Source organism: Struthio camelus, chromosome 5 (assembly GCF_040807025.1).
Source record: "Struthio camelus isolate bStrCam1 chromosome 5, bStrCam1.hap1, whole genome shotgun sequence".
Taxonomy (NCBI): domain Eukaryota; kingdom Metazoa; phylum Chordata; class Aves; order Struthioniformes; family Struthionidae; genus Struthio; species Struthio camelus.
Genome location: NC_090946.1, coordinates 33,800,476 through 33,828,052, shown reverse-complemented (window position 1 = coordinate 33,828,052; position 27,577 = coordinate 33,800,476). Strand labels below are relative to the sequence as shown.

Sequence of the window (27,577 nt, the reverse complement as noted above, 5' to 3'; positions counted from 1 at the left end):
CAAAGACAGAAGGCAAAATTCAGCAGTTGATCAAAAAGTGGATTTCCCCAATTCTAGTTCTGAGTTTCTCAAAACAATTGGTTATTGTTTGTAAGGTCTCCAGGATGCTTTGATGTGAGGAAACAGAATTACAAAGTATTATTAGTAGTAAGAGAATGAGTTGCAATAATGTGGAAAAAACTGGTCTGCCAAGTACTTCCAGGCGCGTTTATTTGAGGAAATCAAAATGAAAAGGGAAATAGCATCTATTCTGAGATAGAATTGCTGCTGGTCTTTAGCTCTTTTCAAATATTGCTAGACAGTAAATAATCCTGCCTAATGGCACATGGATTTTATTTTCAGGCATGAACACTATTTTCTGTGTGGTGAAGGTTTATGTTTATACTTGTCCCAAAGTCTTGTGCTCAGCCAACCTAATGTGGGCTCCAGGCACTTCTTAGGTGAAAATGACAGAGCTTGTGATGCACGAACGATGCGTGCAGGTTGGTGCTGGTGTGACCAGTTTACTGTAGCTGTGGTGTCAACGTCAGCGATTAGCTCTGTATGTGAAGCCTACACCTAATGTCTTTCCTCTTGTAAGCTACCTAGGATACGCCCTTCCCAAGTTTTGTGTTGTCTGGTCAATGACTCAAAACCTGAATCACTATCATTTACAAACATGGCACGCATGTGATCGTCTCAGCGAGACTCCAGACCCGTGCCCTCTGGAGGTCTGACTTCATGCGGCAAGTGAACTCGGGACTGTGCTCTGTTTCACTTAAATAAAAGTTTATCTTATATTAAATGACAGATGTGTATTTTACACAGACAAAATCAAAGCTGCTCAGCTGTGCATTACAGGGTCTGCATTGCTGACAGCTAGTGAAGACAATCCTTGACTTGTGCAAAAAGATCCCTCCTCTAGGAGCAGTAGTTTGGTTACTGTTGAGTTCCTGTTTGTTCATGGCTTTGTTAAAATGAGCATAGAATAAACAACTATTCTATTACGATACTTGGAAACTTTAAGTCATTAATTGATGCAATTGCAGTATTAATATATATTATTAAGTGGCCATAGCTTCTAAAATTTTATTTTTACGGCATGTTTGGGGCAGCCAGGAAAGTCTAACAAATGTTATCAGGCTGTTTAAAGAAACTGATGGGCAGAGGTTGTGTGAAGTAAGCTCTTTTGAACGATTACTCTGCAATAGCTGTGTGTTGCCACGCAGGCCAACATCCGCAGGCTGGTCTAGCTGTGTAGCCTCCCCGGTCGTTAGCCTTGCCTGTGGAGGCATGCTTGCACATTTGTGTGTCCTGGTCGTGGCTGCACCTTTAATCCCCGTTTACAGAGCAGCTACATCCACCCTGCACTTTGTTCTGGAGTAAAAGCCCTTTTTATCCAGAGTACTTGCTTGATACTGGGAGTATACTGAGAAGCGGTTGCATGGGCTTATTCTGGTGTTGCTGTCCTGGTCAGATTCTCCATCTAGACATGCCCTAAGAAGAGGAACTGAGAGTGACAGAGGATACACATTTATTATCCTCTTTGTGTTTGGCAGGCGTACAGATCATGGGATGTATAAATAGGAGAATTGAACACAAGTAAAGAGAGGTCATTATGGCACGTACAAAGAACTTAGTCAGACCACATCTGGAGAGCTGGGCATGATTCAAAGACCATATTTCAGGAAGGACAGTGAAACAATAAGGAATGGTTTAGAAGAGGGTATTGTAGAGGGTATTGGGGCTCTAGCTAGTGCCTGCAGTTTTCCTAGACTTATTTCCTTGCAGTCCCACTGGCTACTCCAAGTGAAGCTGCTTTTACTGTGAAAGTATGCAAGTTGGAGACCTCTACGGAATTCCGAATGACTAGAGAAAGAGATGCTAAGCCTGCCTAAGCTTTCTAATCCCCACAGTAATGGTACTAAAGGACTCAGTGTTTCTGGAGTTTTGCGGTCTTTTACCTTGCATGTTGCTTATTTGGGTGCTGGCTTTTTTAGTTTTTATATATCGTTTCTTTCATAGTTTATAGTTTCTTGCAGTATTTTTTGCTGTGGTTGTCAGAATAGCTGTACCACTGTTGTATCCTCACCAAAATCTCTATTAAGCTAAAATCCATTTTGCCTTTCTTACTCGTCCAAGTTGGGTAAAGCGTCTTTTCTTGTATCATAAATCCCATTGAGGTGGAATTATACGTTATCACAATACTGTGCCCTTTCATCTCGGAAGTAGCTGTGCTTCAGAGAGCTTTGGGATAGTGGAGAGTTAAAAGCGCTGTGCAAATAAAAGATGTACTGTTGCTAAGGGACAAAAAGTTTACTGTTGACACATACAGGAAATGAAGACACAGCTGAAGTGTTGAGTAGCACGTAGAAGTTAGATGAGAATGAGAAATGAGGCAAGAGTGATGTTTCTGTCAGACCACCCTTGACGGGAATGAAGCACTATCCCCATTTTACAGATAAGTGAACTAGAATACTGAGACCGAGTAAGCTGGTCGGGATTTATACAACTAGGTAATGGCAGGTCTTCTGCCTGTTGGACCATGCTTATTTTTGATTCTGGTTTTGTGTTTCTTCCACAGTGTTCATGGTCTGTTTATACTGTGCTTCATGAAACACTCTCTCTCAATTTTTTTTGTTGATGTTTGTAGCACCTGCAGTACAGGGTTTTCTCCTTAATGCACCTTACTGGATCCTGAAAGTAAGAGTCTTGGAAACATAGATGGCTCTGTCTCTCAACCTAACGTTATGGCATAGGTCTGAGCGCAGGCAAAGACTCACACTATGCAGAAGGTCCAATGCCATGCAAACCACATGTGCAAAATTATAATGGATAAGCCCAGTTCTAAAGATGTACTTGTTGACATCCTAGCACATATGCTTCTTTTCAAAAGTAGTTGTAGTGATAGTACTAGGAAGAATTTACAATTCATTAGATAAAGGTATGACATTTTGCACCTTTTTTAGTGTACTAAGACTGGGTCAAAGATCCTAGTCTGTCTCGCTATGACCTCTAAAATGGATGGCTTCGTTCTACATACCTAGATTAAAGCTTCACAGTCATGCCATTTATTTCAAATCTCTGAATCCAGGTTGGTGAGACAAATGGTTCAGTGCTGGCCACTTTCATGCAGGTGATGTCAGGCCATAGGGATGCCAAATCGGGAGATTTGGACTGTACAGAGAGCTGGTTCTGACACTGCAGAAACTTGGTAAGTTGCTTCTCCTTTTGTCTCCATTTCCTCATTAATGAAACGGAAATGAGGACACTCACCATCTCACAGAAGCACTGATACCTTTTATTTTTTAGTATGCCGCTACTGCTGAAGATAAAATTTGCTATGTTTTCTGGCAGTCTTTAAAATATAAGCCATGTTCCTTTGCGGTCATCTTCAATTAAACGTTTGGGGCCAAGCCAGGTTAGTGGTTGTCCAGAAAACCACAGAGATATGGAAGTGGGATTAAAGACTCAGTAAATGCTGAATCAGTACTAAACCAAGGCCCTTCTACGTTTATAGTCATTCAGACTCCCATATGTCCTAGCTGGATTCCAATACAGTAGTTGTTATAGATACTTCCTACCTTCTCCTCTCCAACTTCCAGCCCAATTCCACCGTTTTCATAGCAAAAGTGAGACAAAGTGTGTAGAGCTTTTGAAAGTGCAGTATTAATGCAGGGCATAATTAGCTCCCTAGGAATAAGGAGCATTTAATGATTTGCAATGACTGAGTGGGCTTCTAATCTTTGTGATGGCAACGTATACAGAATGGTAAAGCTATAGCACTCATTTTGCGGCAGAATCTGTGGGCTCTGGTGCTTTCACGTGCTTTTAGAACATAAGATATTGCAGTGAGTTGGACCCCGAAAAAGGAGTAAGGGATTTTCAGAGTGCCTTTAAACTCTGCTTTGGGGCATTTTGATATTTCAGTCAAGTAATGCCTGTTGACGTAGTGCCAGAGCAAGTACCAAACCACGTGCTTTAAGACAACACTTCTTTCTAATAACATTATTTAAGTCCAGGCAAACTACTTTGTGTTTTAATGTGAGCGCCAAGAACAAAGACCCCACTTGTGCTTCAAGACCCTATACGCGGGTGTTGTACAACTTTCTCCATGATACCCTGCCCAATACCTCATCTTTTATTTTCACCTCTCACTGCTATTCGGATGTGCAGCTGCTCTTGGTGTCAATCCTTCCTCACCTATCTGTGCACTGATGCACTGTATCTAGGCTTACATGACTGCTGGTCAGTCCCATCCCATGACTTTGCATGCTACGGTATTCCAAGTATTCCAGTCCTGGTCCACACAGTTACCCATGGCATCACAGCTCTCCCATTATATTAGCCTTGAGATTTCCTTTAAGGCAAACTGACGATTCTGTCAACTTGTATTTGTGCACGTGTTTGTGAAGAAGGGCACAAGGGACTTAATTTGAAGGGGATACGTCTACAAGCGATGAGACCAAGACCAGGGAGCTCATATGAGAACTCTGTGACTTGACCAGATTTCTCCGGAGCTGGCCAGTTAGGACAGCAGCTCTTAAATGGAGAGATGCAGCTGAGCGCTTGCAGAAAATGTAAAGTTCTCTTCCGCGTCTGTGCTGAAGCTCCTCCATCTCCTTCTGGTTTTCTTCCTGTTTTGAGTTACAGTATTGCTGTTAAATGTGTATGCAGATATAAGCAAATGTGTTTGATTTTCTCACTCCTGACAGAGACAAACTGAAAGAGATGCGTGCCTGCTTTATACTAGAAGCACATTATTTTCCTATACATAAGCAACTACATGCATTGTTTCCCAATCAAAAATCTTTTTCACAACGTGTAGCATGGCTGTACTTGATTATAGAGCCTGACGTGTTTAGACTTGAGTATGTTATATGAGCATCACTGGTTGCCTGTGTTTTTCTCTTGTACTCTGTCAGAATGAGCTTGCCGTATTTCATAAAATCAAGGAGAGCTGAGTTTTCTTAGCAGCGTAACGGTAGATCAGCAGGGAAAAAAACACAGGGCTCTGGGAATTGGCATTGATTCTAGGTGGTGGTCTGTAGTCTGGGTCCATACTGAATCCGTTGGCAAGAGGGACTGCGTGGCATTGTGCTGCTTGGTAGAATGTGGAACAGAAAACAAGGAAAGCCTTGAATGCTCACTGCCATGAAGAATTGCGGGACTTTGTGCAAGGTGGCAGCCGTCTTGATGTCACAGCCAATTCCCAATGTGGGAACTGCATCTGCAATTGGGTTAGGTTCTTACTGGGTAAAATATCGGGCCCATTGAAATTGGTGGGATTTGGCCATTCACTTCAATGGAGTCAGGTCATTGCCATCTGTCTTCAGAATTTTGGGCCTTCTGAATCACCACTCACTTCTTTGGGATCAGCTGTCTGTCTCACCTCTGAAAATGTTTCTTATGGAAATTATTACAAGCCAAATATTGGAAAAAAAGTATGTTGACGCTGGAGACCATAACCATTTTTTCTTACTTTGGGTTTCCTAATATATTTCCTCAGCATATTCACAGCAGTTCTGATTTCACATATGTGGCTTTTTGCGGCATTAGGGGCTTTTAGAAACAATTTGTCATCTTTAAAGATGATCCTGAACCTTTTGAGGGCTTTGATTTCTGGCTTGTTTTCCCCAAATAGAGGCTCATCTCCTATTGTTTTGATTTTGCACTGTGGTAGTGATCGATAATTGATCCCCAGTGTTTTAGGTGTGATGCAAACACAAAGAGAATCTTGGCCCAGAAAACTTTTCTTGTTCTAGCCAAAGGGAAAAGTCAATACATGTTATATTTATCTTGTAGACTACTACATTTATCTAAAAAAAACCTCTAAGCCACTCTTTCTGTCTCAGTAGCTTGCTGTGTACACCTTTGTCCTAATTATATTTACGATTCTTTGCCTAACCTGTCATAAACGCAGCTAGGTCTTGAGATTTTGAGTTGCGCATTTCTAACCTAGTGAATTTAGTACTCTGGGCAATTTCTGTGAGGAATCCCAGACAGCAGATTTTAAGTGCTTTTCAGACAAGTCTTCCTGGCTCTTTGCCACTTGTGGTGGCCCCATCTTAACCTCTAGATATCATGTAAGGGTTTGAAAGTCCTCAAACAGCTGACGTGTTAATCACTAGGAAGTTTTCTCCCAAAGTGAAGGATTTAGATTAAGGCTGTTAGTACTGAAGTGGAGAAAGTACAGAGAAAATCACTGCAGCAAGGGAAACCTGATGGCTAGTCCTTTTGCATGAATGCAAAGAGCAGGAAGTGTGAAGGTAACAGGCGTAGTTTAAAAATTAACTGAAAGGAGATTTTGAAACATTCAAATCTTAAAGTTCAGGTAAAAATCTTTGTGTTGTCTTCCATCTTGATATCAGAAGAGCAGAACTTGATCCCAGACTCTTAAACTGTCATAGGACATTCAGAGCTCAACCTGGTGTTCCTTGCAGAAAGTTCCCCACTTGGGAGCTGGGTTGATCGCCCAGCTCAGGGAAACGGCACCAGGTTGTGCACAGGCCAGCTCATGGGAGCAGTCACGCGCTAGCCAAAGCTCTCAGCGTAACTGCTGTACCTCTTAAAGCAGAAAGATGTCCAAGAGTGTGAACAGACTTTTTCCCCTGGACCCAGCTCAGACTGTGGAAACGTTTTCGGTTGCTATTAAAAAGCATCAAATTACAGGCAACAATTGCAAAATCTTCAGGCAGGCAGAATAATTTCAGTTTAAGTAACTGCTTAACTGGAACTTTATCCAATCATGACTGCGTTTTAAGAGTATTGGCAGCAAGTGCCCGTGAACAGGTTTTGTATATTAACTGAGGTAGAATAAATACGCCTTTATTTCCAGCTGCTATTTCAAAGGCTGTGGAAACCAACTGTTAGCCAGCCATGTCTTGATCACAGCGCTACAAATGTGCTTTCAATTGGGCTGCTATGTGGTGTTGCCTCACACTAACCCAGAGAGGTGACGACTTAGCTTGTTGTGCTCTTGAGGTTTAATCTAAGCCATGCTAAAATTAATGGACTCTTACTAACTTCACCTGGACTTGAATCTCCTATTTAAAATCTTGGATAATTAAAAAAAAATTGTGACCAGAATGTCAGGGATAAGTGTGAGGCACGCAACATAACCCACATCAGAGAAAATATTTTAAGAACGGTGGTATACATGGCTGAATGGATTGTTGCTGCACAATTTAGGTGGTTTCACATTGGTGTTCTGTGGGGGAAAACACATTCTTGAACTTCAGGAAATAAATCAACGGTTTTAACACAGTTTCAAACAGAAATAAAGTGTCGGGACATGAATTGATTTATTTCAACTGTAGTTTTGCTTATTCAGTTAGCCTTAATTAAAACCAGTGTTGCCACAAATATAAAAATACAGACATGTGAATACCAAAGAGAAATAGAAATTGTCCCTACAGTTTATACCTTTATAACATCTGTTATCTACAGATTTCTCAGTTTGGGTGGGTCCAGAGCAGATAGCACTGCTTAGTATGGCTGATGACAGCCATCAAGTGCTCTCATAGTGATTGTGGGGTACATTTCTGCTTTGTTCTTGTTATTCAGTAACTCCTCCCAGTCTATTTAAAGAAGTATTGAGAAATGTATTTTCTCATTCCTAGGCCAGCTCATACCTCTTGAGGCCTGCCAGACCTGGTGAGCCGTTGGGAAACATTATGTAAGGAGGGCCTGAATCAAACCCTTCTGCAACGCGTGGGAAAATCCCCCGTGACATCACTGAGTTTTGGCACATGACTGGGACCTTAGTAACTTCCTTATTTCTCTCTCATTCATAGGGGGGATCCCTCAGCTATCCTAAGACAGATGAGAACACGAATCTTATCCATGACTATCTTGTATGAGCAATTTTTTGAAAAGTGAATAAATCGTAACTGTTTCCTCTTGCCCACAATACCTGTCAAACTATTAACTGAAGAGCTGAGAAAATGTTTTCATTTGTGAGCCAATTTAAATCATTCTACAAATCTTTATTTAATTCCCTGTTAGAAAACAAAACCACCTGAAAGTGACTGACAGAGGAAATCTGCACCACTTTTTTTTTTTCTCCAGCCTGGTTTATTAATGCAACTGCCCGTTTCTTATTTCACCTCTGTAGAGCTATGCACCTCTGCTTGAAACTTTTGACAGACCAATCTATTTTCCTTCTCCCTCTGTCATAAATTCAATCCATATGTCTTAAAACATCCTTTCATGGCGTTAACATGGAAAAGGAAGTGGCCTAGGCCCTGTATAGGAGGTTACAGTGTATTTAGCAAGCTCTTCTAGTTTGCATGCATCCCCTCTGTTAGTTCTTAAAGCCTCGACTTCCTAATTATTCAGGTTACAGAGAGGATTGGCAGAGTTTTCTCCATTAACTAACAGTAATGTACAGTGAAGAAGCACGACAAGATAAATCATTCCCTTATCCTCAAAATGTCCAGGGAGTTTTTGATGTAATCCTTGGCTTTGCCACCAAGCAGGATGCGAAGAGGATGTGAAAAGGGTAGGAGAGATCAATTCGGTATAAAATTTCAAAAGAAAACATCAAGACAAAGAAACAAAGGTCTTTCCCAATGTGCTGCAGTTCAGCTGGCAGAGTTTTGTTTGACAAGAGTTCACAGCACCTAAGGGGCAGAAGGTCACTGCAACGTGAACAGATTATTTCCGCATCTAGGACCGAACTGGGTTGGGAAGGTAATGCATGTCTGAACTGAATGTTATTGGTATGCCTGTGCTTGGGCGAAGATTAAAAATTAAAATACAGGGTGCAGCAGAGTAAGAGAACGGGAAGAAGTGGATCCTAGGAGTCTTGATCTGAAATCAGAAAATATTCAGGCCTGGGATATATTCCTGGTGTTGTGTGATAGATTCATAATTAAAAAATACGGTAGCAACTGAACACCGAGATTCGTGAGCACTGGCTGAGGTGACTGCAAAAGGCTTTTCAGAGTCTGCCTACACTGTGGATGGAGCGTCACGCTATGTTTCGTTGGATCTCCCTGCAGGCTGCCACCAGAAGAGAGAGGCTGACTCCCTGCTCCAGCCTCAGTCGCATATCCCTGCTCCCTGTCTCACACCAGCTGCAGAGGTCACATTCCAGCTCTTTTCTCTGTGTCACATAGAGCAGTCATGTGGCCACAGGGTGAAACAGTTCAGCTCACTAATTTGAAGAAAACCTAATCAGCTAATTGTTTTGGGGGGAGGAGGGAGAGGGAGGTGATATTCTTTTGGCTCCATAAGCTGCACTAACTTGCAATGTGGCAGCAGATTTGCTGTGCTTGACCGAAAACTAAGGGGGGGAAAGCATGGCCATGGGGAGGCAAATGACTCTGCCCCTTTGGGTGACAGCCTTTCTCTTAACATGAAGCTGCATGTCAGCTTTTTTGTAGTACCCCCAGTCTTCACTGCCATTCCACCCGGTTTCGCACAAATGGCCTCTAATTGGCAGCAGTAGGGAAGGAGTTGTAAGGATACAAACCAAGCAGACTGGGGTTCCAGTCACAACTATACAAAACTGCTTGCAAATCAGTAATACAGTTCAGTTACTATGCATTAATGCTTATGTGTGCAAAAAAAAAAAAAGATTTGACACATCCTTAAGAAAGGAAGGAGTGTGTGTGGTGAATGCAAATGTGCAATATAGTTATCATTCTAATCTAGCTCTCTAATGGGGGGGTGTCATTTGTGGAAGTGAAAATATAGTCAACCTCAAAATGTGTGGATGTAATTTGGCATATCCAAAGGTTCGCACATGCAGAAAGTGCAATCTATACATTTGAAACTGCATGCAGGTTCAAAGAATTGGCATAACCCCCGGTCTTGTTTTGAGAGCTGCAAAGATTGCAGCTACCATCTGTCTTAGATGGACTTGAGGTTATCTTCCACACCCTTAAAAATCAGGCCCTTATATGTAGCAATCTGCATACAGCTGTGCAAAGGTGAGCTCTGTGTGCACAGCCAAGTTTTTATATAAGCAGTATTAGAGACTTTACTAAAACTTTTCATGTAGTTTTATCTCAACTGTAATTTGTTTCTAGTTTTTACAGGCTGTAGAAACATTCAGCTTTACTCCCTAGAGCCCAATTGCACTGTTTCAGTCGTTCCAGTGGCGTTTACAACACTATTTGATTTTGTCTGAACCATTCAAAAGAGTTTGAGTCTGCTGACTGATAAAGGAGCAAACGTTGTGTTCGCTATCACTACTATCAGCAGAGAGACTTGCTTTTCCACTCCTGTAACCTCACTTGTAACAGGTCTGTTCTTTACTCTCTTCCTCAGGTGTGCTGTCTCTGCCTGCCTACTTTAGCCCGTACAACGATGGCTCTGTGTGCAGTGATGGACGGGCTGATGCATATGCCCAGCTGGAACTGCGAACTTTAGAGCAGTCTCTCTTGGCAACTTGTGTTGGAAGCATCTCTGAACTGAGTAAGTTTCAGATGTCATTGAACATGGGTTTCTTTCAATGAAATAGGGGAGCTGGTCTCTCTGCTGTTGAGGTCAGTGGGAGTGTTGCCATTGTTTACAGTGCAAACAGTATTTGGCTAACGTTGTGTAAGATCTAATTGTCTTGTGGTGCTGTTTATGAAAATCAGGTTGGTTTCATTAGACTGCTTTAATTCACTTTGGAGGTGTACGAGATGTGTTTTTTCTAGCCTTTTGGTATTTGGTGGCATTAGTGCCAATGGAAGATGGATGCTTCTGTCTAGATACCTCTAGAGGCGTTCTTGTACTCTAATGGAACACAGCAGTGACACCTCCCTCGGATGGCTAACAGGGTTCTCGTCTAGCAGTTATGCAATGGAAAAGTCCAGGGTGCAGGATATTCAGGAGAAAGGTTTTTGGTTACTTAAAGAACAGAAAACGGAGAAAAAATATCTGACAGCAGTTCAATAACAAAAACTTTGTCAAGCTTTGTTTTTTTTAATGCTCACTAAATGCAATGTGCCATTCCTAGACTACTTACAAAGCTCCTCTAAAGTAAACAAAAATGATTTGTGTTTTCCTGGTCCACTTTATCCTTGCAACGTTTCTGCTGGCATTATTCCACCATCTGAATGCTAATGAATGTCAGGGGCCAGCAAGGAGCTTGTGGGTTTTGCCATTTATTTTGCAACCTGCCTTAATTTGAGGTTTTCAAATTCCTTTAACACACCTCTATTTATTCTGGAACACAAGAGAACGTTTGTAGCATGGCCTGTGATTGAATACAGCTTCCTCTCTTCCCAATCCCTGCTTTGGCCCTGCTTCTGGTCATTGCATGTAGTGAATAGATCTCCTGATACAGTTGCCTACTGATTTTTTTTTTTTTTTAATGTTGCTGCATATGGCCAAGAAAATAAAGAGTGTGTGCAAGGGAGAAGGAACTTCATTCTGTGCTGGAAATTTGAATTCCAGACGCATCTCTCTAATTCTGCAGGCTTCTGTGTAGGTACCAACACTAGAGGATTCATGACATTCTTGTAAAACGTTTAGATTCTAGAGAAGGATTCAGGAGCTACTGAAGTAGAAAGGCAGAGACATTAGAAGACTTTTCCATTCCAAAGTGGGTCCTTAAACTGAATTTACTATGCAACAAACAAGTGGTGTGGTTTTGCATTGCAAACTGAAATTTTAACACTCCATCAATCTGAACCACTAATAATGTTGTATTGCTTAGGCATACAGCAGCTTTGCCAAGGTTTCCTCCTAACCTGTGTAACACTAGTACCCCACAGATTCAGCTAGAGGTTGCTTGTCTTTCACTGTTAGACATAAACGAACAGACAGCTTCCTAGAAATTTCAGAGGGAGGTGGAAATAATTCATATTTGGTATGGTAAGTTCAGGGTGCTTTCTCAGGAACCAGTGTTGAGATGGGGGTGACTATTTCAGTTCCATCCTTTCCCAGTATTGTAACTGTAGGACACAATGGAGTAACATTTCCTGTGAGGCTTTTAGGGGACTGTAAAACATAAAGCAACAGAGGATTCTCCCAAGGAAAAAACAGAGCCCAGCTATGTATAGTAATCTATAATAATCATTCATACCAGTGGGATGGCAGTCACACGACTTAAAGATGTAGTGTCTGAGGCCTTTATTGCAAAGCTCACGTAGAGTTTGCAATGCATCACAATTAAAGGAGAGTAAACAGAGTGTGCCCAAAGCAAGCTTGTTACGCAAACGCCAGCTTTATGCGACTAAAGGCTCCCTGCATAGCTGCTGGCTTGCAGTGGTTATTCTGTGAACCTCTTATAAATCTGCAGCCTTACAGTCCTTTCCTAGCAGAAATTGCGTGGCATAGGCCTCCTCCTTCCAAGATGCGCTGAGTCCACCGGTGCTCCTACACAGGGGCAGGTTTGCTAGAGTTCAAAGTCTGAGAGAGCTGAGCAGCTTGGAAAGCCCCTGGATTGTGACTCTTATAAGGCTTAGGGAAAATTTATGGCGCAGCTTGTGACAATCAGCAGGGTAAAGACAGACTTTTTAATAAGAGAATCTGAACTTGTTATTCTGGAGAAATCTGCAGATAAAGTGAGAATGAGAGAAGCAAACCCCTGAAAGAAGGGATTTCTGCATTGAACGCATCATCATTAGTCTATCACAAGAACCTGGCTAGGAGGATAGAACCTGGTAACCCATTTGAAAGAAACGGGAACAATCTCATAACCTAAAATGGTGAAGCTGGAGACCAGAACAAAGTATCTATGTTGGTGCTACTTGTTTTGCCTTGTGTAAACTATGCTTCTAGCTCAGACAACAGCCACTTTACAAAGGTATCAGTAGTTTTTGTGGGCAGACAAGAAGCTGGTATATGTGATTGGAAAGAGAAGAAAAACAGCATTCAAACAGGATAGAAAAGTCACTGTAAAGCTATTGTTCTGATTGCATGGTGATTGAGAGGTGTTTAATTCTGTATTTGCTAACTAATAACTTGTCATTTGAAAGAAAGTTAAATTTCCTGTTCAGCAATCCACAAAGTGGCAGCTTGAGGGCAGCTTTTGACTTAGTGGAGGATAAAGAATATTTGCACACAAAGGACATTTCTCTTAGTTGTCAGAGATTCTATTTAGCTGGAAAAAACCTACTTAAAAGCATTGTGGGTGAATAGTCAAGTGACGCTTTTGCATTCTTTCTTTTTCTGCAGGTGATTTGGTATCACGAGCAATGCACCACATGCAGTGCTTGAACACCCTTCGCCCAGGCATGAGCCCTGTTCGGCAAACTCGGCAGCAACAGCCAATCTCCTGGTCCCCTGACGCGCTCCACACGCTGTACTACTTCCTACGCTGTCCTCAGATGGAGTCCATGGAGAACCCCAACCTTGATCCTCCAAGAATGACCCTGAACAATGAACGGTATGTAGGTTGGTCAACTGTTAGTAGGCAGGAAGTTGGGCTAAGAAGGTCTCCTTTGGTAGAGTAACTGCATGTGCAGGAGCTTCTTGGGCAGTTTTGCAGGATGCTACCTACCAGGCATCAGCTATTCCTGCAGTCAGGCCAAGTTGTGTTGTCAGCCTTGCCAAGTTTATGAAGCCTTGGAATTGGAACTGGAAAGTGAGCTGTTTTTTCATGCAGTCTTTCCAAGCGAGGCATAGGCTGTATGCTGCCAGCAAGGCTTGTCTAGAGATGCTGCCAAAAGTACATGTGGTTGCCTAAAGCAGTAGAGACCTTACCAAAGAAAACGTTACTTTCTGAATAGCGCCAATTAACAATTGTCATCGTTCTTGGGAAGAGTGTCGTTTGCTGTGGAGAATTTTGAAGGAATTTATGACCGTTCTTCTTAAGGATTGCTTCAGTTGATATTATGTGTCTGGTATATAAAAAAAATTTACATATGAAGCCAATAACTAAACAGAATATGCAGTGGATCACCCTACCTTCTGCCAGCGCCATACCTGACTCTGAAAGTAGGCCCATTATTAGAGTTGGTCGGAAATTTTCCAGCGGGATACTTTTTTCTGTTAGAAACCTCCCTGGTTTCCTTCCTGCCCAGCACCTTGGCAGTCTGCCTGACTGGTGGGAGCCGAGAGCCTAGGAGCCCTCAGAGCCCTGGCCACAAGTTGGGTTTCTTGACAGGTCAGGCAGACCCTGCTCTCATGCTCCTTAGCTCAAAGGCAGACTGATATGCCACTGCCTTGCAGTTGCATTGTGCAGAGACCCAACCTTCTGAGGATTGTTAGGGTTGCCCAGTTTGAAATAAATATCCAATTTTGTATTTATTTCAGAAGTTCTACCTGAGTGGAAATTCTGGTTTCTGGCTAACATTTATTATGTATTTATGCTAGTTTACCCTTTGGATTTCTTTTAGCCTGCTGGACCTCAGGCAGATGGCTGTGCGCTGGCCTTCCCCAAAAGCAGCCTGTAGTTGGGATATTTTATAGTGTAGTGAGGTGTTGAAGCCTGTGGTGGAGGCCACACTCACAAAACAAAGAAGTCGGGGTGCTTGTTGGATAGGTGAGCAGGAAAAGGAGAACATCTCTGCAGAGTTGTAAATAATGTGGTTTCTTCTTCCCGCCTTGGGCTTTAGTGCACTCAGCCCCTGCTTCTAAAATTGGTATGAATCGTAGTAACATACAAAACAATTTAATTTTTAAACACACAGAATTTATCTCCCTCTTTCTCTTTTCTGTAACCTTTTGCCCAGATGGGGATTATGGTGCTTTTTATTCTGCCCCATGCTGGGTAGCCTGTTTTTGTCTTGGGCCACTTCCTGATTGCTGCTGCTCCTAATTGTCAAACTGCATTGTCTTCAATCTGCATGTTTTTGATGCTGCAAGTCAGCCCAGTCCCATGCAGCCTGTATGGGCCTCCACTCACTCTGTTGCCTAAAGTCAACAGGACTGAAGGCCTTTTATAGCTGCGTTCTCCATCACTGGAGATGTGGATGATGGCTTCGTAGTCAGAGCCCGGCTACAGCTCTGTGGAGGAGTGAGGAGGCCTCCTGAGAATGAAAGTGGACTGAAGTGTCTTATTTTAAGGTTCTGAATTCCCAGGCCAGAGTGCAGAAAAATGGACTGGACAAAACACACCTATGTAATTTCAGTTTTGATGAGTGACTCTAGGCTAAAGAAAGCTATTGATAAGGAGAAAAATATAAAATTGTCACCCTTAAGTTGCCTGTTCTGCCATAACAATATGCATGTGGCTGGTCTGTGTAGCCACCTCCAGTGGTCACTTGTTTGCGTTTCCTCTTAGTAGTTGACTTGTCTTTCTGTACTTTATCCTGGTTCGTACTGGACCTACTTCTGTGAGGCCTCAGTCTGGCTGGAGCTCGACTGTTCCACGTAGTTAAAGCAATTGTTCTTCTGTTGATGCCTGATCCTTCCCCAGAAGAAACTGCGGTTTCAAAGAGAACAATCTGTGGGCAGAACTGTAGCAGCATCAACAGAGAATTGTTGGGCACGTATGAAGAAATAAGAGGAAATAAGTGAGGTTATGTAAAAAAAAAAAAAAAAAAAAAAAAAGGCATAGGTACACAGTGCAGAGCCCGTTGACTGCCTCTGGTTTTTAGGCTCACAAATCTTAAATCATTTAGACACTGTCCAGGCCATACCTAGCACAAGACTGTTTATTTTTCATTTCGTGTTTGCACACTGCAGAAAATGAGTTGTCTTGAGGCCAGATCCTGGTAAGTGCCACGTACCACTGTCTCCCATAGCTGTAGAGTTGAGGCTGCTAAGCAGCTTGTATCAGAAACGTAGATTAAGCTTTCCATTTGGTTTGTGTTCTTTTCCATACTCTCCATGTGATGATGTTACTGCAGCTACTTGTTTCGTACAGTTAGGATAATAAGTTAAATCGCAGGTGCAGTCTTCTCTCCAACTGCTCCCAAACAATCCTCTTGCTGTGGTTCACTGGACTTTTTTTTAAAAGCAGGCTACAGTTTTATTCTTTTTTAAAATCAGTACTAGATCCTATAGTAGCTGCTGTAAGGGAAATTTCTGCTGCTTTTTCTGACCAATACTTAGCTGTAAAGGAAATGAAAAGGGATATATTAAAATAGAGCAAAAACTGACATTAGGAGAAAAAAAACAGAACATCAGGACTATCAGGTTAAGCAATTACCTTTGAAAAGTTTATGAAACCTGGGAGTTAAATTAATACTGTCCAATAAACCAGCAATGAGCATCCAGCTCTATCCACGTTATTTAGCATAGCCAGTGGGATAAATATTGCTAGCAGCACTTTATACAGGAGATTGTTTACTCTTTCCTAGCTCAAGAGGAAAGACAGCTGAGGCTGCATGTGAGATACGAGACTCATGGCATGATAGACGAGGGCACTGAATCACCTATTCTGGCTTGGCAAAGCTGAGCAGCCAGTTGTTTTATTCTTTCCTGAGCTGTGTTAAATCAGCTGCAAACTCTGCGTTGCTCTATTGTGCGTTTATGTTCTCTCTGGAATTTACTTGTGATATGCACTGCAATCCCAGTTTATTTTCTACTGAAAAAATCTCGGTCACAAATAAGGACAATAAGGCTTGACCTATCCTGCATTTATTTGTGCTTCATTTCCTAGGCTGCTGTATAAATCTATCGATATTTAATAACAATCTGAAGCTTTGCAAAAAGGGGGATGCCTATTAGGCCTGCAAAACTCGTAAAGCCCTATCCTGATTTTTGGGAGGATCTGTGGGCCGGGTTGCTGCAGTGGAAACTGCAGTTGTTAAGTACACCTGGGGATCTGACAACCTTTTATCTATCATCCTTTCTATTGTCTGTCAAGTTTCTGTGTGTCATACTGTAATACCAGGTACTGCAAGAGTCATAGCAATGAGAGATCTGGAAGGTCTTTAATGGGCTTCCCTCCAACATGAAGACAAGTAAAGATTTCAAGTTCTGAAACCATCTCTAGCAGATACTGTCATGCCTGAGCTGCCATAAAGGCCTTTTAAAAATCTAGCCAAGCTTCTGAACATATCCGGCAGCAGATTGTATGCGGTATTAGAATATACACGCTTGCCATTAGGTATGCAAGGCACCCCAGTGAACAGAGCCAGTTTAAACTCATAGAAATCTATGTATCTTACCCATGCTAAACACTATGGCAACTAAAGCAGTAGCATCCTACAGGAATGGGATGGATGTAGCAGTCTTTCTAGAGCTTGGCAAACAGAAGAGCTTTCTGCAGAAGAGCTTTCTGGTTTGGACTCCAATCTGCGAATGTTTTTGAGTGCCAATAGGTTGAATCTCTAGGAAGTTTGTTGGTTGGTTTTGTCTGGTTCTGATAGGTACCTCCAGGTGAAGGCGTTGAAGCAGCAGAAGAGTTGAGGTAGAATTACAAAGAAATCACCCAGGTATCTTCAGCAAAACAGTTTGAAACATTTGCACAATGAGTGCAGCTGCTTGCTGTCTGACCAAACCATGACCCTCTTGGAACCCCAAACTGGCCTCCTTTGCTGCACGGGCAGTGAACCATCTGCTGTGTGGTGTCAAATAGGCCACCTGAGGAAGTGTTTTACAAACTCAGTGCCACTTGTGCAATACAATACTTTGGCAAACCAATTAGACCCTGAGGTGAGAGCAAACTGCTTTACTCAGGAACAAGCACCTCACTGCCTGAAGGCGAAGAGCTCACCATCAGAGAGCACATCTGTCTTTGCTGCTGCCAAAAGTGTCTGTGCTGCACAACGAGATTTTCTGAATTTCTCAGAGATCATCGCGTGTATTGTGTCAGAGATCAGACAATGTGTTTTTGGATCATGAAGAGTGAGTAGATAGGTGGTGCTCCCTCTCTCTCCCTCTCTCTGTGTCTGCTCTGTTTTTTTTCCCCATTGCTTATGTCAGGCTGCCTGAGCTTGGGAGCACTCTGCTGTGTGAGGTCATATGCCAGGGCAGCAGTGCAAGTTTGCTGGGATTTTTTGGTATATTGTAACTTGAGAAGGGCCATCCAGAGGCAAACTTAAGTTTCTTTCTCCCTTCTTCACTTTTTCCCAAGTGGAATATAAGGCCCTCGCCTTATTTTTAATGGTATGCCCAAGCGAGATTGCTCTCTGTGTTACTTACCTCAGAGAGTATTTATCAGCTCCCCTAGAGCACAAATTGAAGTCGATATTAGTGTCTCATTTTTACAGGTGGATGGACTAGTCTACCTCTGGTCTACTGACTTAGCCGAGAGGGTGGGCCAGCCTCAAAGCTAGGAACAGAGACCGTTGACTATCCTTACCCTCCCAAGAGGATACGAGATCCAAAAAATGCAGGTTATCACACGGATACAGCAGTTCTGCAGGAAAGATAGCATGATCTAATACTTAAGACAAAAGGATAGATTCTATATCCTATTGTGTAGCTGATTAGCTACACAATACATGTGTACACAATACATGTCTTTGGTGAGTAGGCTGAGCTTCCTTCTCTTCCAGTTACCCTATTTAAAAGTTTATAATCGTGTTTGCCTATTGCTGATATTGTTGGTCTGCAGAATGTTCTAAAAGCATTTCTAGGCTTGCCCATCATCATGTTTCTGTGGATCCAGCAACGTCAGAGCTTTCTGAGCCATCCAAGTTGCAGACGTGCTGAGTTTTACGCATTGTCTGAGTTTGCTGGTGCATTGTTTCATTCCAAATGTCAGTGAGTATAAAACAATTTGCATCAGCAGAAGCAGACAGACTGTACCCATCTGACTGTGTCAGTGAAAATCCAGTAAAACGACAGGAAAATTCCAGAGCTGATGTAGAATTTGTCAGCCAACCAGCAGTAAAATTCAGGGCTTCCCAATTCACTGCTTTATGGCTGGAAAAGCTGTGGACACTGTAAAAAGTCAACTACAGTCACACAGGGGGCCACCTCATAAGAAAAGAGAAAGCTTTATTCCCTTTTTCAGGCCCAGGGGTCTGGAATGCTTGCCTCGGATTTTGCTGCTTCTCTAGAGGAGTCTCTTTTGGGAAGTGATTGTAAATGAGGCTAGCATCACTCAATTTCTCCCCTGCTGCTCTGAAATCCTTCAGAGAGGCTGCTGATCATTCTGCTTTCAGCTGAATGGCTGCTTTTACCTACAAAGTTCAAAAGTGACCTAAAAATTTTCTGCTTCAGACAGGAGTCCTCCTATTACATCTGTCACCTCATGCGGTCCAGGTTCATGAATAAATATGCAAAACATATTCTTCAGGCAGGAGAAATGGATTAGTGCCTTGTCTCTTGTGCTGCATTAGCTGGGCAGGAGGAAGGAGCTGAGCCAACCACTACTTGTGCCTTCTCTCTGTGGTATATTTCCAGCAATGCCTGCTCTAAAACATTATTTATTGGGGAAGCATGGGAAATGCATCTGATGCTGCCAGAAGAAAGATTCTAGCTTTTTCGTGCTATATTCGAGCATTATTTGCTCAACTGTTGTGTTCTTGCAATATCTGAGCTATTGATTTAAATCATCATAAGCTAGAATATTTGATATTTGTCTTATGTGGCATGTAATCCAAATTTACTCTGGCTAGCATGGAAACCAGAGATGAGTCAAAGTTAATAATTCCTGATGCAGTGTCAAAATCCTGTCCAAGCATCCCTTAAATCAATGGTCCTCAAGTTTGTATCTCAATCTATTATACTCAGATTTGAAGACTAAGACTTGATAAACTCCAGATATAGTGACATTATGCCCTTATTTTATTTGTCATACTTCATAAAATTCAGTCTGTCCTCAAATACGGCAGAGAAATGCCACTGACTTTTAATGAGAGAGGAATGATTTCTGAGTAGTTTGCACATGTCTTTTCCTAGAGTGCTGCTTTCAAGAGTGCTCTGGCTCAGTTCCCTATCAAGTTTCTTGCAGCAGTTGAAGCGAATAGAGAAACCCCATGTTCTGATTATCCCTAAATCACCAAAGTGCCCATCTGATGAAGACAGCCACCTCATCTTACTTTTAAATTTTCTTATTTTGAAAAAGCAATACTTTGCTGTTACTCCCTATCTTTTTACTTGATGATCTCTAGATGCATGATTAGCAATAATTAAACCTTCAGTTCTCTCCCTCCCCTTCAGTTTTCTTTCTCTGTGTTCAGAAAATATCTGGCACACTAAATGTTCATCCAGAACGGTTCTGGCAGGAAGGATTTGATCGTATGGATCCTTCTCATCTGAAAATGTATGCAACAATATCAATTCATATGAAAAAGAATACTAGCATCCCAGTTATTAGCACAAATTGTCTCCAGAAAGTCTTGCTTGGTGTTGCATGGACACCCAACTGGCAGAAAAGGCAACCAGGAATAAGCTGTATAGCCTGCTGCTAAGACCTGTTTGCTTGAGCTGTATTTTCAGCCTCACTGGGAAGTATCCCTGCTTTCAGACCTAGTTAAGGCTTTTAAGGAAAAATGTTTTCTCCAGATGGATGTTTCCAGACTCTCACTGATGTGTCATGAGACTTTTTTTCCCCTCTACTCTTTTAAACTGCAGGTTATGGAATTTTATTAAGTGCAATAGCTATATCATAGTCTGCCTTTTAGATTTATCTGTGTCATTGTTTTTTCTAGTTCAGATATTTATGTCTGAATTCTTTTCTTTTACAGCCATATCTCATTGTTATCGTGGCTCATCAAGAACGGTTTGATTCGTTTAGTTCAATGAGCTTTGTCTTTGAAAAGCTCTGCAATAAAATTAAGTTCTGGGGTTTCTTGCCTGAGAGATCTCAGACTGGTCTGTTCTCTCGACAGCTACCTCACTAACACAGGAAATAGCAGCGCTGTTTCGCTCTAAGACTAGCATTCTAATGTATTGTCCGGTAGCTTGTTTTGAAGTCCATTCTTCTCCCTTCTGAGTGGAGAGCAATATCCTGCTTTACAGTGTGTACTGATGGGTGTCCAAATCTGAGCTCAGCTCAGGGGCTGCCAAGGTTATGGACTGTTAGCTTCTACATAGATGTGTAGAACTGTTTGGATATACCTAGTAAATGTTATTGTCTATATTTAACCTTGTCATCAATGATTTGTTTTTAGAAATATGTAGAAACAGTGTGTTCACTCAAGGTGTTTAATCTATCTTCCCCTCCCCGCCCCACCCCAGGCCCAAAAAGCTGTTGGATTTTGACAGAATTTCAAAATTTGTGATCCAGATTATCACGATAGCAAGAGTATCTCTTTACATTATATGGACATGCTTGCTTTCATTGTGTACCTATAAAATAATTGTAATTGATTACAGTGAAGAGCAGGTATAAAGGAATTAGAAAAGCAGAGACTGATTCAGGCATTTTTCGTGACAGAGTGCAATGCTGTGATCATATATTCATATTTAACAGTACTTAAATTCACCTTTATTATCCTTTCAGTCAACAGGATGCTTACAGAAGGACATGTATGTCCATGAGGCTCTTACAGTCGCACCCCCAGGCAGTAGTCCCACTGATTTTTTCCAGAGCTATTTAAATATAGATATACTGATTAAGATAAAGGAAAAGAGAATTAAGCCGTAAGTAAGCCTTACATTGAATTGTGACATTATGGCATTGTTTGTCCAGAGTGGACATAAACATTTGTCACCCTTCTTAAAAAAGAGGAAAAATTCTGAGTTTTCTGTGCTATTCGCTATTGATGAAAGATTAATTTGATAAATTCATTAGAAGATTAAGAAGGCTATAAATGGATAAGATCAGATTCCTTCACCAGCAATGAGGAGAGAAGCTGTTTCCATGCATTGTTGCCTCTGTTTGAGACTTAGACCAGTTACTGTCAGACTTGATTGTGATTTTGAGATGTCCATTCACTAGGAAGATGGAATGAATGGCCTTATTTCGTACAGGCCAATAAGCTACGATGAACATATGGTATCTGTTGACTCAAATTAAATGTTCACTGGCAGTCCTGGCCCTGACCTTAAACAGGATTATGTATGTGTTCAGCCCATACTAAATAGTGGCACAGTATATTAATATCTTCCACAATTTTGAGAATTGAGAGCATATAACACTTAACAGAAAGAGTCAGTAATTTTATTGGACTTGTGGTGAGCAACTTTCACCTTCCTGCTCTATGCGGTGACATCTCAGTATATATTACAGTAGTAATATCTATCCTCTGGGGTCTTAGCCAGAAAAAAGGCAGAAACACTTTTTAACGGATTCAAATCCCATGCTAGTGTTGACTCCTACATAGGAAGTTCCTGATTCCCTAACTGAAACGTGTGATAGAGATCCATGCCAAAATGCTTGTTTGTGTATTACTTTCTGTTGGCGGGGGGGGAGCGGTGCTCTGAGCACCGTAGGACTGAGTATGTGAAGTGAATTAAAAATAAGTCATGTGGTTAAAGCCAGTAGGTAATGGACAGTAGTTATGTTCATGTTCCTGGTAATATTCCTGCGTTTGCTTGACATTATTTACTGAGGTATTGTTAAATTTCATATTTTTTTAAATGGTTCCTTTCTTTATAGTTCAAAGGTTGTAAAATTAGAAAGCGAGGAGTGACTTTGCTAGTAGGGAATTAATTGCAAACCTTGAGGATCAAATTTATCCTCATATAACTCTGCTGATACTGGTAATGCAGTATACTCTAGGTTAGATTTGTTTTCTGTCTTTTATGTTATTTATATAACAAACATTGCCCACCTCTTTTTTTTTTTTTTTTTTTTTTTTAAACTCTGTGTGTCTCACACCTGGGACTGTCTAGCCTTTCTCCCATATTATTGGCTGTAAGCAATTTGTAATGTTACTGGAGTGTCTCCATAGTAGACTGTATCTTCTGATCTTTCTGTGTTGGAGCAGGGGTGTGGTACAAACATAGATTATTTAAATTCTCTGCAAAACTGCAAGAAGAAGAATCTCACTGTACACTAAATTGAACTGCACAGAGCAGACTTCATGGACAGTCCTCCTCTGTCAACCTCAGCCCCTCAGGGAAAGCACCACAGTTGAACAAGAGTATCCACAGAGAAAGAAATATTTGACCCTAGTGGCTATATCAGAAGCCACGCGCTAAAAAGTCAGGCTCTGAGGCTGTCTTGAAGCCTTGCTGTTGAATATGCACTGGTTCCCAGGGACACTAGTTTAGGATGGTGTGCAGCCGTTTCAGATGTCACCAGTACAAGCATGCAGGGGGACAGATCATCTGAAAGATTGCCAGGTGCAAATGTATGACTTTATAGGCGGAAACAAACACCTGTAAGCAGATGAGCTGACAGTACAATCTAGAGTAGATGTGCTCATGGTCCCCTGGCTACAGGGGCTACCACAGTTTGTCTTCAGTTCAGCTTCAAGTAACACATGTTGCTTGGTAGTGACAGCGGGGTGTATGATGGTGGTGGGTTTCACTGGACTTTTAAAAAAAGAAAAAAGAAAAGCTATAGCTTTTTAACTGAACAAAGACTGGTGTGGGGAGGAGGAGAGAGAAAGGCTGCTGTTCTTCTGAGCCTGAAAAGTGTGGACGCTGTGGGCCATAGTATTGGAAGCACAGATACTCTAGCAACAGCTGGAGCTGGTTTGATGCCAGCCCAAATGTTCATATTACTTGTCATTGCTGATCCACCTCATTTCTGAGCTTGTTTTCAGCAAGCCACAATTATGTTCCTTTGATCCCAAAAGGGTTCAACTGATTAACACAATAGGGATGCAGATAAATAGAGCACTGCAGTAGGGATTACTGAAGGAGTCTAGGAGAGCCACGTGAACTACGTTTGCTGATCGTATCTAAAGATTTTTGGTAGATTATCAAGGTGCTGCCTACTTTATATTAAAATGTAAACAAAAAAAAAAATCTGGTTTGTGCAGCTCCAAGTAATTATTAAATACTGTATTACTAGATGAACTGAATGAACATCAGAGCTGTGTGAACTGTGAATGTACAGTCTTGGACTAGACTGTCTCCAGATGTCCCTTGCAAGCCTGGTGGTTCTCTTTCTTTGGACATGACCGAGACTTAACAAAACAGCTATGCTTACTGAGTGCCACAGAACTGTCAATGACGACAGTTTTGTGAAAACCAGGGATTTATTACCTAAAGAACTACATCCCTGGGAGCTCTTTCTGGAGTTCACTTTCTTCACGAATATAACTTTTAAACGGAAATACAAATGCTGTTTATTGATTTGCTGATCTGAAAAAATGTACCAGTTGGAGCAGACGAAAAAGGTATTAGTTACATGCCCGTAGGACAGTGGGCAGGTAAAGGGAAAGGAAACGGAAGGATCCTCTATGTCATTCCCTTTCTCACCGTGAGACAGTGTTGGTTGGCTTGATAGAAAAATATCAATGAGAGTTATGTTGTATTTTGTTATGTGATTTTTAAAAAGTCTTCCTAGTCCACCAGTGTACATAGGCGTCTTACGAATAATTCCATGTAGCCACAAATGATTCTACAGTGAAAATATTAGAAAGCACATGCAAATTAAGTGTATGTAAAGCATGCGTACTGAGAGCAGAGTGCACAGGAATGATTTATAATCTGTCATGTTTCCTCTGTGCTGAAAAAACGCCTGAGTGGATATGTGGAACAGTCCCAAATATATCTGTGAAAAAATCACAGATTAGTGTGCTGGTCCATACTGGTCATTCCTGCTAGCTGTCCTGCCACAGAGGGGTCTTCCTTTCCCTGGCACATGCCCCAACCATTTTTTTTTGAATGTTTTCTCTTGCTTGCTTTTTCTCCTCCAAAAGAAGAATCGTTTGCCTTCCTCCCAGACATCACAGACATTTGTAAAGGAAGTATTAGGGCAGACATCAGTGTACTTACCAAGTTGTTCAGGCGAGTTTTCCCCAGAGGCTTCTGTTGCATCCATCAGCTCTTTAGTGTTTGCCATCTTCACCTGTATGCAAGGGAATGGGAGTCTGTTATCACAGCTTTTCTTTCCTTTTCAGAAGGCATAACCTGGTTTTGTGTCATCAAACAAGTTCAGGCCAGATATGCAGTGTGTGCACTGGGCGGATGACCTCTCAGATCTATGTGCATGATAGCCTTTAGGCAGCTGGGTTCTGTAACCCACCAGGTGCTGCTGCCTCATTCTCTGGATAACAAACCTCTCCCTTCATGGCTAGGGTGAAAATATAGCGTAAGTCCCAATTTGAGCCACCGTTGCCAATGGTTTTATGCAAGTGTGAGGAGACAAAAAAGGAGCTTTAAATAGCTCTCCCATTCCCCTTGAGAAAAGCTTGCCAATATGGGCAGTCATATGATCTCCTCCTAGGGCCCTCTTATTTCTTAATTTCTTGTATGTGGTTAGCCAGGTGGTGGACGTTTAGTTTGCCCAATGTGATAAAGATTCAGCATCTCCACTCTGATCTGTTAAAAGTATGCTAGCAACTGTAAGCAGCGTGAAGCAGGCCATTGGTGTTTGTCCTGAGCATGATTGCCAGTCACTTACAAGGATACTCTCGTCAATTCTGGAAAATGTATTCCCGTACCGTGGATTGAAGCATGGTGCAAGCTATTTTACTGTGACCAAAGACATAGCAAGGTAGCACTTTGTGAAATTCAGGCTGCCATTTTCTGTGATTTTCTGTGAGAATAAGGAATTTGGTCAGCTTTATCTTGATTCCTGGGAAGGGGATGGAGCAAGTAATCCTGGAAACTGTTTCCAAACATATGAAAGCCGAGAAGGTGATTGGGAGTAGTCAGGATTGACGTATGAAGGGGAAATCATGCCTTACCAACCTGAAAACCTATGTTGAGATGGTGGATGAGGAAAGAGCAGTTATGTTGTTTATCTTGACTTTAGTAAGGCTTTTGACACTGTCTACCATATCCTCATCACAGACAAATGGATGAAGTATGGGCTAGATAAGTGGACAGTGAGGTGGATTGAAAGCTGGCCGAGCTGCCAGGCTCAAGGGGTTATTATGATCAGTGATACAAACTTCAGTTGGAGGCCAGTGTCTAGTGGTATGCCCCAAGGGTTGATACTGGGGCCAGTACTGTTTAAGATCTTTATTAATGACCTGGATGATGGGATTGAGTGCACCTTCAGCAAGTTCGCAGTCGTTACAAAATTGGGAGGAGTGGTGCATACATTAGGTGGCTATGTTGCCTTTCAGAGGGACCCCAACAGGCTGGAGAAATGGGCAAGGAGTCTCAGGAAGTTCAAGAAAGAGCAATGCCACAAGCTGCCCCTGGGGAGGAATTACCCCCTGTAGCAGTACAGGCTGGGGGCCAACTAGCTGGAAAGCAGCTTTGCAGAGAAGGTCCTGGGGGTCCTGGTGGACAGGTTGAACATCAGCCAGCAGTGTGCTCTCATGGCAAAGGCGGCCAGCAGCATCCTGGGCTGCACTAGGAAGAGTGTTGCCGGCAGGTCAAGGGATCATTGCCCTCTCCTCAGCACTGCTGAGGCCGCATCTGGAGTGCTGTGTCCGGTGCTGGGCTCCACAGTATGAGAAAGGCATGGACAAACTCAAGCAAGTCCAGCAAAGGTCCACAAAGAGACCAGTGTCTGCTGTATGAGGAGAGGCTGAGAGACCCGGGACTGCTTAGCCTGGAGAAGAGAAGGCTTGGGGGGATCTTATCAATGTGTATAAATTCCTGATGGGCAGGAATAAAGATGGAGCTAGACTCTTCTCATTGGGGCCCAGCGAAAGAACAGGAAGTGATAGGCACAAACTGAAATGCAGAAAATGCCATTTAAACATTTAAAATACACATACGCACACACGCACACACACACATATATATATATATCTGTATATATATATATTTTTTTTTAATTACTGTAAGGATGGTCTAACATTGGAAGGTTTCCCAGAGAGGTGTTGGAGTCTCCATCTTTGGAGATATTCAAAACCTGACTAGCCATGGTCCTGGCCAACCTTCTGGAGTTGACCCTTCTTTGAGCAGGGAGTTTGGAAGAGACGTTCTGCAGAAGTCTCTTCCAATCACAACTGTTCTGTGATTTTTTGATTCTAATTACGGTATTTCTCCCTTAATTGTCCCTCATTTGTCCCAGTTGTTTTTTATGCGTGTCAGCCTGGTAACCTCTCAGTCTTTGACAGGTTTGTTTGCTAGTTGGACAGCAGGCCAGTTAACCACCTAGCTAGAGAATAATAAGATGTTTTCCAGTCTTTGTTGTTCTGCCAAAAATATTATGGAACACTCTTCTGTAAAACATTATTTTCTGTTTTTGTAGATGTTTTACAGTAGTCCTCAATGCTTACTAGAATCACTGGAAAGACCATCTTTGACCTAAGGAGTCTCTGGCCGATGTGCCCTATTTGTAGAAATGTTTGAAAACTCAACAGATGATCTTGGGCTCTTTTCTTTAGCAATGAAGAGATAATAGCCAGTGTGTGTGTGCGCTACCACCCTGCAAATACTGTAACTGTAGTTACAGCAATTATTGTAACTACTGTAAAGATTTCTTGGCTTCTGTTCTTAAATTTCTCTCTGTTCAGATAGAAAAGAAGGTGCGAGAAAATGAGAGCCTGGCCAGTTAACTGCCCGTATTCTCAGGGCTGGTACAACAGAAATCTTCAGTGCCTGCAGGCAACCTGTGTTATGTATTGTTTATTGTCTGTTTTTTCACGATGAGAAGACTAAGCAACAAACTACCATCAAAAAGGAAGGAAAATTAATCCACGGAAACTTAAAACAAAACTGTTGCAGCCTGGTTTACCATGAACGTATTATAGAAATGCAGAGATGAGTAAGACAAGGTCTCCTGGCTTCCCCCCCCCCCCCCCCCCCCAGTTTTGGGACATTTCCCTTTGAAATAGTAGAGGAC

At 42.0% G+C, this 27,577-nt stretch overlaps 1 protein-coding gene across 7 annotated transcripts in view; it reads left to right on the top strand.

Annotated features, from left to right (window-relative positions):
* The window catches only part of ABTB2 (ankyrin repeat and BTB domain containing 2), a 169,817-nt gene that overhangs the window by 107,137 nt on the left and 35,103 nt on the right, over positions 1-27,577 (top strand). For 6 of the 7 annotated variants that reach the window (XM_009688422.2, XM_068945447.1, XM_068945449.1 and 3 more), the window contains 2 exons: positions 10,258-10,404; positions 13,099-13,309. In XM_009688422.2, coding sequence (XP_009686717.1) covers positions 10,258-10,404; positions 13,099-13,309 — 358 coding nt within the window. The remainder of the gene's footprint in view (positions 1-10,257; positions 10,405-13,098; positions 13,310-27,577) is intronic. The other variant, XM_068945444.1, reaches the window with a different exon arrangement.